General features: G+C 40.8%; 1 protein-coding gene across 1 annotated transcript; it reads right to left on the bottom strand.

Annotated features, from left to right (window-relative positions):
• Window positions 1–453: 453 nt before the first annotated feature.
• LOC127239543 (uncharacterized) lies at window positions 454–3,974 on the bottom strand. The gene is made up of 9 exons (XM_051257743.1): window positions 3,885–3,974; window positions 3,240–3,453; window positions 3,032–3,158; window positions 2,757–2,881; window positions 2,029–2,441; window positions 1,820–1,932; window positions 1,455–1,636; window positions 1,222–1,363; window positions 454–1,045 (listed from the first exon to the last, which is right to left on the bottom strand). Exons 1-9 carry the CDS (start codon window positions 3,972–3,974, stop codon window positions 454–456), a joined length of 1,998 nt encoding a protein of 665 aa, XP_051113700.1.
• Between the last annotated feature and the right edge of the window lie 6,135 nt (window positions 3,975–10,109).

Genomic DNA, 10,109 nt, shown 5'->3' with positions numbered 1-10,109 from the left:
GAACACATTGAGATCAACTCGAAGCAAGTATGGTAACCGCTTTGATACGAAATTTTTATGACATAGATAGGATCAAATCCATGACATCTAATCTCAATTCAAGAGAAGAATCAACTACGAAATCAAATAAACGAACCGGCGGATAATTTGGAATCAATCAACGAATAGTCCTCTCGAGCAAACACCTTCATGAATCCACATGAACTGTTTGAGGCTTGTGAATGCTTCTTCCATCTCTCACGTAAGCTGCATTGCGAAGGCTCAAAAATTAACCCTCTCGGTTGATTGGAATCACTCCAATGGATGGTCGGAATCTCTCCGAAAAGAAAAAAAATTTCTTCAAAGTGGTAGTTACTTTCTAAAAACTGTATGGAATATGTTTTACAAGTAGAATATAAGGAATATATGCTGAGAAGGACTAATCTAATCTGGTCCATACATCTAATCTAAAAATTAACGGCTCACAACCTCTAAACAAAGTAATGTCTTTGATCGGGTACGGGTCGCGATTGGTCCGCTGACATTCGGGTTCGGGTCACCCAATATCATGTCATCCTCTCCCCCTTCGGCTGCCTTGTCCTCAAGGCTAGGCTCCACCATAGTAGAAATATCATCGGCATGATCAAATAGACTCAAGTCGGCAACATTGAAGGTCGCATTCACGCCAAACTCTTCCGGAAGTGCAATGCGGTAGGCATTGTCGTTAATGCGCTCCAATACACAATATGGTCCAGCTCCATGAGGGGAAAGTTTCCCACGCCACACCCCCGGGAAACGTTCTTTACACAAGTACACCCACACCCAATCGCCGGGTTCAAATATCACACGCTTCCTCCCTCGATTAGCATATCGTGCATATGTTACGGCCGCCTTGTCAATATTCTCCCGTACTTTGGCATGCAGCTCCATAATTGATGTAGCACGATCCCTGCCACTAAAATTTAAATGGTCACTACTAGGCAGTGGCAGTAAATCCGTAGGAGTTAAGGGGTTAAAACCATAAACAACCTCAAATGGAGATAAATGAGTAGTAGAGCTAACATGTCTATTATAAGAAAATTCAACATGAGGAATGCATTCATACCATGTCCGCCCACTATCATTTACCATAGCACGTAACAAATTTCCGTTTGGCCATCCGTTTGGGGGTGACATGTGTTAGAGAAAAGTAAGCGCGTCCCAATTTCATGCCAAAGACTCTTCCAGAAATAGGATAAAAACTTCACATCCCGATCCGAAACAATGGTTTTTGGAACCCCATGCAATCTCACAATCTCTCGGAAGAACAACTTCGCCACATGACTCACATCCGTTGTCTTCGCACAAGGTATAAAGTGCACCATTTTGGAAAACCTGTCAACCACTACAAAAATTGAATATTTAGCACGTGGTGTCCAAGTTAATAGAAATGTCCAACCAAGGTCCCTCCGGAGTGGGAAGAGGAGTATACATACCATTTGGCTTCAAAGTACTCTTTGACACTCTACAAGCAAGACACTTATCCACAAAAGAATCAACATGTTTACACGTATGTGGCCAATAAAAATGAACACTAAGAACATCAAAAGTAGCATGTCTTCCAAAATGTCCAAGTATATGACTACCATGACTCTCCTCAATCAAAACATCGCTAATGCTACATATGAGAATGCACAACTTATCACCACGGAACAAATAGCCATCATGCATATAATAATCAACAAAACCATGTTTTTCACATCTCCTAAATATATCACCAAAATCTACATCGTGCTCATACAACTCACGGATATGGGCAAATCCAACAAAATGTGCACGAGTATGATTAAGTAAAACATACCTCCGAGAGAGTGCATCAGCAACTACGTTCTCCTTCCCTTGTTTATACTTAATAACATACGGAAATTGTTCAATAAAGCTTACCCACCGAGCATGACGCTTACTGAGTTGTTGCTGCCCACGCAAATGCTTAAGGGTCTCATGATCCGTGTGAATTACAAACTCCTTTGGCAGCAAGTAATGTTGCTAAACTCTCAAGGCTTGCACAACCGCATATAATTCCTTGTCGTATGTCGAATAGTTAAGAGCTGCCCCATGGAACTTCTCACTATAGTATGCAATTGGGCGTCCTTCTTGCAACAACACGGCACCTATGCCAACTCCACTAGCATCACATTGTACTTCAAAAGCCCGCTCAAAGTTTGGTAATGCCAAAACTGGAGCATGTATCAAGCTGTCCCGAAGCTTCTCAAAAGCGGCCATATGACTTGCCTCCCACTTAAACAGAACATTCTTCTTCAAAAGGGAGGTTAGTGGGGCTGCTATCATACTAAAATGTGGGTCAAAACGCCTAAAGAATCCACACATTCCAAGAAATCTCCGAACTTCAGCCACACTAGTGCATTTTTTCCATTCTTGAATCGCTGCAACCTTAGCTTCATCAACCTTAAGACTATCTTCACCTACAACAAAACCAAGGAAAACAATTTCATTAGTGCAGAATATGCATTTCTTTAATGTACCATATAATTTAGCATTTCTTAATGCATCAAAAACTTGCCTAACATGTCCAAGATGATCCTCCAAACACATACTATGGACAAGTATGTCATCAAAGTATACCACAACAAACTTTCCAATAAGTTCTCTCAACACATGGTTCATCAATTGCATGAAAGTGCCGGGTGCATTTGTCAACCCGAATGGCATGACTAGGCACTCGTATAATCCAAACTTGGTTTTAAAAGCTGTTTTCCACTAATCTCCCGGCTGCATACGAAGTTGGTGGTAGCCACTTTTTAAATCAATCTTTGTGAACACCTGTGCTCCATGTAATTCGTCAAGCATATCATCCAATCGAGGGATTGAATGCCGGTATTTTATGGTAATCGCATTGACAGCCCTGCAATCAATACACATACGCCATGAGTTATCCTTTTTAGGAACAAGAAGAACAAGGACAACATAAGGAGATAAAGACTCTCTAACCCATCCCTTATCAAGAAACCCTTGGACTTGTCTCCGAGTTTCTTAACTTTCTTTCGGGTTACACCTATAAGCTAGCCTATTAGGAATTGATGCACCCGGTACAAAATCAACACGATGTTCAATGCCTCGCAACGGTGGTAATCCAGGCGGTATATCATCCGGAAAGACATCATCAAACTCCTTAAGCAAGTCTACAAAAGGAGGAAACAAGTGAGCAAATGAATCAAAATCTATCACAAGTATATCTTTTAGTAGAAGAATATAAAAGTAACTTCCCTCATCTTGGCTACTGTTTTGGCGAATTTCCTTGTTGAACTCTTTGAGACTAAGCAATATTTTTCCGTCGTCTCCCCACGAAGATTTCGCCGAAACTGTAGTGGCAGCCCCCTTTTGTTTCACCACATCACACATAGATCTACGCAAGTATTCAGCATCACGACGTACGGCCTCGGGTGGTAGGGAATAAATGCTCAGCTTCTTACCATCCTTAGAAAAGGATATTTGACTTTTATACCCATTGTACAAGACACACCGATCAAATTGCCAAGGACGTCCCAAGAGAAGATGACATGCGGTCATGGGACACGTCACAAAACACATCATCGCTGAATCCACCAATGGAAAATGTCACTCTTGCTTGCTTATCCACACGAACAGCCCCTTCGTCACTCATCCAATGTAAATTATATGGCTTCGGATGAGCGGTAGTATTTAAACACAACTTCTCTACCATATACGAACTAATAACATTAGTGCAGCTGCCCGAATCAACTATCATGGATAGGTACACCTTGCTACCTTGCAATGGCAATGGAACAAATTTTCTCGTTGTTCGTCTTCCCTACGGTTTGCATCTTCACGAGGTAGGGATGCCAAGGCTCGCATCACCACTAAACTTAAAGGATCCTTATCAAAACTTCCTCAACAACATCATCATTATCTTCAGCAACTACTACGTCATCACCATCTCCATCACCATCACCATCATCCAGAGGCGGAACCACCATAGGGCAAGGGGGGCTCCAGCCCCCCGCCCGGGCCCCACCCCCTTTATTTTATTTAAATATTTTTTAATTTTTTTTATATAAGTATGTATTTGTATATTAAAAATATTTAAATTACATAAAGAATAATACTAAAAAAAATTAAGTATGTTTATGCCTAGTATTTTAATTTCATATATAATTTTTTAGAAATATTATAAGATAATATAATATATATAACAAAAGTTAAATACACTTTTAGTTGTGATAATAAGATAATTTAAATAATTTTTTAAATATTCTTTTCTTTTTAAAAAAGAAAACAGTTCTATTTATTATTTTTAAACAAAATAAAATAAATATATACAATATGTATTTTTTATTGCTTTATTTATTATTATTATCTTCAAATATATCAACTGAAAAAATACAACATTCAAATATATATTTAATGGTGTTATTTTAAAAAATTTAAGAACTAGCCCCCCTTGCATCGGCCTCTAGTTCCGCCTCTGCCATCATCTACATAACCCCATTTTCCATTCTCTAAAATCATAATAGTCCGCTTATTGGGACATTGGCCTGCATAGTGCCCTTGCCCATGACACTTATAACACATCACAATCTTCTCTTTCCTATGCCCCAACTCCTTCCCCTTGAACCTTACAGCAGCATCATCCTTTTTGTCTACTATTTTCGCCTTGTCTTTCCATATTTTTATCGAAAGGCTTTGTGGAAACTACTCCCTTAGAACCGGTGGAAGAGACAAATGAAGTTACAGAGCTGGTTGGAAACTTCCTTTGATAGGAATGCCCGGTTGATGTTGGTCCCTTGAGCTGCTCCTCCCGTTTGATTGCCAAATCCACAGCTTCCCCAAGAGATCGAAAACGGTGCAGCTCAACCGTATCGGCTATCTCACGCCTCAAACCCTTAATGAATCGAGCCTCTATCAAGGATTCACTCTCATCAATGTCCAACCTCATCATCAAAATTTCCAGCTCCTTAAAATACTCTTCTACCGACTTCGAACCTTGCACCAAGGATTGCAGCTTAATATTCATATCCCGCTCATAACTATCCGACACAAAGCGTCTCCTCATCATCTCCTTAAGTTTCGTCCAAGTATCAATTGGATTTCTTCGATGTCGCTCCCTATAACGTCTTTCCTTCTCCCACCAAGTCAATGAATAATCTCTGAACTCACAGATTGCCATGCAAAATTTCTTGCCTTCCGAATAATTTCTTTTCATCTGACACTTAATGTATCAAAGTATTTGCATTAGTTACTTTAATCTTTGCTAGCTTTCATCGATCCGACCACCGCTCCAATCATCCCTTCATTCAAACAGGCCAACCATACGACAGGTGGGCACAAACCGACCCCTGCCATTGAACCAACTCAAATCCCTCCGTCCGAAAAAGCCCCTGTTCCTGAGGTATTTTCCAAATTTTATTTTACTTAGTATTTCAATACCATAACGTTCAACCTTTGTATCAATGGCCAAACATTCATGATGAAGCCGACCGAAAAGCTGATCCGCCAATGACCGATCATCATACATGGGCAATGGTCGAGAGGTAAGCCCCGTCCGCTGACGTTCACAATCGAGGGCCAGCTCCTCCTGCCGAAGTCCAAGACCAAATTCCTTCTCAGGTACCCTTCTATTCCATCTTACCAATTTATTTCTCGTTTTGCTCAAACATCAAGTTTCATCTCAAGTAATCAAATATCCAAATGAGGGTTCGATAACAGTCAACCAAACGATAAATGATCGGGATGCGGAAGTACTGATTGAGAGGCAAGGACTGTCTGAAGAGGCCAAAACAACCTCATTCCCCTCCGCACAGTATACCAGATGAAGAATCTGTTACTATAAGTTGTCTTTTTCGAAGAATCTTTCATTCGTTACTTCTTGGTTCTCAACACTTTTTTTTTTTCTTTCAAAAATCCAATCCTTTCATGCCAGAGGATGATGCGGAGAGCCCAGCCCATGAGGACCCCGACCCAACAACGGGTCCGACCCAGGGGACCCTGACCAATCCCCTACTGGGGAAGACGTTGTGGCAGCAACTCCTGAGGATTCGGCGCGGAACCTGACTACTCCAACTAGAACCCAACTTCCTCCGCGCTTGATCACACATTTGGCTCCATCAGCCCAGATGGCTACCCTAGGCCAAGTAACCAAATTCATCATATTTTTTTCCGAAACAAAGCACCAGCAAAAACTCATCCACAATTTGTATCGCATGATCAAGGCTTTCTGGACTTCCCTTTCTGTCGTGTCCCTCCTTGCCAAAATTCGGCTAGCGCTTTCCATGGTTGCTGGAAGAACTCTTGCCAGATAACTTAGGGCAAACAGAACAAACTGATGGATGGCTTCGCAGTCTACTGAGCAACCAACCAACTGAGTCTCTTGCAGGCCAAGTCCTCGACCGGATTCTTGTAAGATTATCTTAAGTCGTCGTTGATTTGTCACTCTTTCAAATGGCTGCAAATCAGGACCCCCGAACATCCACCCCTATGATTGACATGATACGATATAACATTGCTAACATGGATTTGGTGTTGGGCCGATCGTAACAATGAATAGAAGTCCTTTAATTGTCAAAGGAATAAATTTTTGCACACATAGAGAGGAGTAAACGAGAATTGAATGTTTACAGAAAGAGCTAGAAAGATAAGAGAAAGAGTTGGAAGAAATGAACAAGTGTCTTTCTGACGAAGACCAAATTTTGCGGAACCAATCGAATCATCGGGCAGAGCTTGCTCGCAAGCAAAACGTTGCCCACCGAATTTGAAAAAGGGCGGAAAGGACCCTATCCATCACTCAAAGGAGGAAGGACCAACTGAACCAGAAGTGGTCAGATATCCTGGCCGCAATTGATTCTCTTTGTAAAGACTCTGTAAATCTTTATCCAATCAATGACATATTTTGTCTTTCCTCCCTTTTATTGCAAACACTTGGTTAATCTAGCATTATAATCCCCAAAAATAAATGGAAACACGGCATATACACTGAATAAAAAGCTAGTATCTTACCCATCAAACCATTAACATCCTGGAAAAATTCTTCAATATAAAGCCCTTTCACCAAGACCCAACATGTCTTCTCAACAACCTCATATTCGTGTTCCAACCAAGAATTGGGAATGCGTTCTTCAACCTCTTTTGGTTTGTCAATAGCCCATCTCTGTCAATGCTGAATAATTTTTGCAAGTTTCAAAATAGCTTGATTTCAAATTTATATTTTCTCGGAGAGGATGCCGCACCTTACACCAAACCACTCACCTGATGCAGTGGGTGGTGGAAAGCTAGGAGACTTCAAAGGACATGCTAACTCGTTTCTTCGATCTGGAACACCACAAGGACCTGATAGAACACCACGCAATGGTCATTTTTCCCGATCTCAGTTGGGTAAGTCAATTCTCTCATCAAAGAGCAGCCTTTACTCGCCTACTTGTGATCTTTGATCGAGAACGCCAAACTTTGAAAGATATGAAGAAAAGGACATAAAGAATCCTCGAAGAAATGCAAGAACAATGGGAATGCTACCTCCCCGATTTGGATGACCTATTGGATGAAGAACCTCCATTAGCTGTTGACCCTTGGACCCCAAAATCCGATGATGACAATGATACCCCATGTATCACCATCCCGGATGACGATTAGACGGGCCCAACCGAGTCTGAACCCCTTTGCTAGGTTAGAAATAAAGTGGCCGCTTAGTCGGTTATGTGACTTGAAAAGGCAGGATAATACCTTTTCAAGTATTTGGCATTGATAAAATTATGTACTGATTTCCCTTCTTGATCAATAATAATGAAAGATCTTTTACCTATCTCTTTATGAATTATGTAGGCCCCTCTGAATTCGGGGACCACTTCCCTAATTGATTCACTTTCTTATAGGTTGGTAAAATAGTGTTCCAAACTAGGTCACTTTGTTTAAATTTTCTCGCAGTAACCTTCTTTTTGTAGTACCTCTTTCAGGTCTGACTTTCCTGAGCATATGATCAATGGCCTCCATCCAAATCACGTCTAGTTGTTCCAACTATTGAGACATCGCTTGCCTGGGTTCCTCTCCTATGTCAACTTCTGTCAAAGCCGTTCCGGTAGTCGGTACCCTTATTTCGGCTGGCAAGACCACATTTTGTCAAAAGTGGGTTAGTAAGGTGAAATTCCAATAGCTGAATTCCTACTCTTCTGGTGCACCCATAAGGCTTGTGCCAGAAGCAGATGCTACTTTCTTTGATTGTCACCGATCATCTTTTTTATGATGTTGACAAAAATTTGGTTTGTTGTCTCATATTGTCCATTCGCCCGTGGATAATACGGCGAAGAATAATGCAACTTGATATTGAATTCGGCCAGAAAATCCAAAAAACTTTCACCAATGAACATAAATCCTTGATCGGTCACAATAGTATACAGGATTCCGTAACAAAAAATAATGTAATCTCGAACAAAATCTACCACCTCATTTTGGGTTGCATTTTTCAATGTAATAGCAGCCTCCGCCCATTGAGTGAAATAATCCATTGCTACCAAAATGAAACAATACTGCTTGGATTAGAACGGGTGAATCTTCACGATAATATCTATAGCCCACACTTTGAATGGTCACGACTTAATTATCTTTTAGAATTCCACATTCGGTAAGTAATTGAGCAGCCCGTGCTTCTGGCACTCTTCACACCACTTGGAAAATTGTATACAATTTTCAAACGTCTTAGGCCAAAAATATCCTAATCGATGAATGGCCCACCTTATATTCAATCCTACCCAATGGGCTCCGCAAATTCCATAATGGATCTCCTATATGATGGCGACTACCTCTTATGGACCCAGGCACTGAAGAAGAACATCATGAAGCGTTCTTTTGTATAATGAATCATTGATTAACCAAAATTGTAAAGCTTTTAGTTGGACACTAACCGTTCCTAAAAAATCCAGGTTCTTCAAATAATCTCTAATCTCATTTCTCCAATCCATGGCTATATTCATCGCATGCTCATCATACCCAACTGCTCATTTCTCAGTTTGTTGTTTTACCCTATAGGCATTTTGTGCCAGATCGTCTGCCCAATGATTTTGTATCCTAGAGATATGCTCGATCATAACTTCACCAATTCTGGACAGTAGTATGCTCACAATATCCTTGTATTTTCTTAGGTGTGGTAAGTTACAAACGTATAAACCCAACACTTGGTTAATCACGAGCTGAGAAAAACTCCCCTTTTATAATTACTGATTGAACCCTTTTCTTTATCAGAGCTTCCAACCCTAGAATTAATGCCCCATATTCTACAAAGTTCTGCATTATCGCCTCCAACTGTAGCCAAAGTTTGATCTGTTAGGATCCTAGACCCTTCAAAACCACCCCAGCTCCCGAATGCTCTTGGGTACTGGAACCGTGTAAGAACATGACCCAGGGTCGGACCACCATGTATGTTTCCTCATTGAAGTCCTTTTGATCTACCTTAAAATAATCTGCCAAGAAATCGGCCACCGCCTGCCCCTTGATGGCCTTAATAGGTTTGTAAAACAAGGCGAACGGGGCCAATTTGATTGCCAATTTCATCAGTCTTACCTGCATGTTAGGCCGTTGGAGGATCAACTTAACAATATCAAATTGTGCAATTACCTCTGTTTCCCTTGACAAGAGATAATGTTCCAAATTAGTACATGCGTAAACCAACGAATAACACATTTTTTGGGGTATAGTGTAATTTAGTTCAGGTCCTGCTAGCATTTTACTAAGATAAAAAACTACTCTATTCTTCCTATCATCCCATTCTTGAGGCAACATATAGCTCATAACGTCGAATGTATTTTCCAAGTACAACTTGAGTGATCGGCCAAATCGGGGTGGAACCAACACTAGTGGTTCAAAGAGCTTGTTTAATAGCATCGAGAGCCTTTTCTTACTCCACACCCCAAATAATGGTTAGTGTTTTCTTGGCTTTCAAGATTTTGGTGATTGGTTTCATCTTACCAGCTGCGTTTGTTATGTACCTCATAAGATAATTCATCTTCCTGAGCATACTCTGAACCTCTTTAACCGTCTTCGAGGGCCGGATATCTAGTATGGATTTAGCCTATTAACATCCACCTCATTTCCCTTTCTATGAACGAGAAACCCCAAAAAATTCCAAGTTG

Source organism: Andrographis paniculata, unplaced genomic scaffold (genome assembly GCF_009805555.1).
Source record: "Andrographis paniculata isolate CXL003 unplaced genomic scaffold, ASM980555v1 Contig78END, whole genome shotgun sequence".
Taxonomy (NCBI): domain Eukaryota; kingdom Viridiplantae; phylum Streptophyta; class Magnoliopsida; order Lamiales; family Acanthaceae; genus Andrographis; species Andrographis paniculata.
This window is presented reverse-complemented; position numbering and strand designations above follow the sequence as displayed.

What these genes read in the sequence shown, in the direction of transcription:
- LOC127239543 (XM_051257743.1), bottom strand. Translation starts at nt 3,974, where the DNA reads ATGGTGGTTCCGCCTCTGGATGATGGTGATGGTGATGGAGATGGTGAT. An exon ending in GCTGATGCACTCTCTCGGAG is followed by an intron (nt 1,637 to 1,819) that starts GTATGTTTTACT and finishes TCTCATATGTAG; the next exon opens with CATTAGCGATGTTTTGATTG. An exon ending in GTTTCGGATCGGGATGTGAA is followed by an intron (nt 1,046 to 1,221) that starts GTTTTTATCCTA and finishes TTCTTATAATAG; the next exon opens with ACATGTTAGCTCTACTACTC.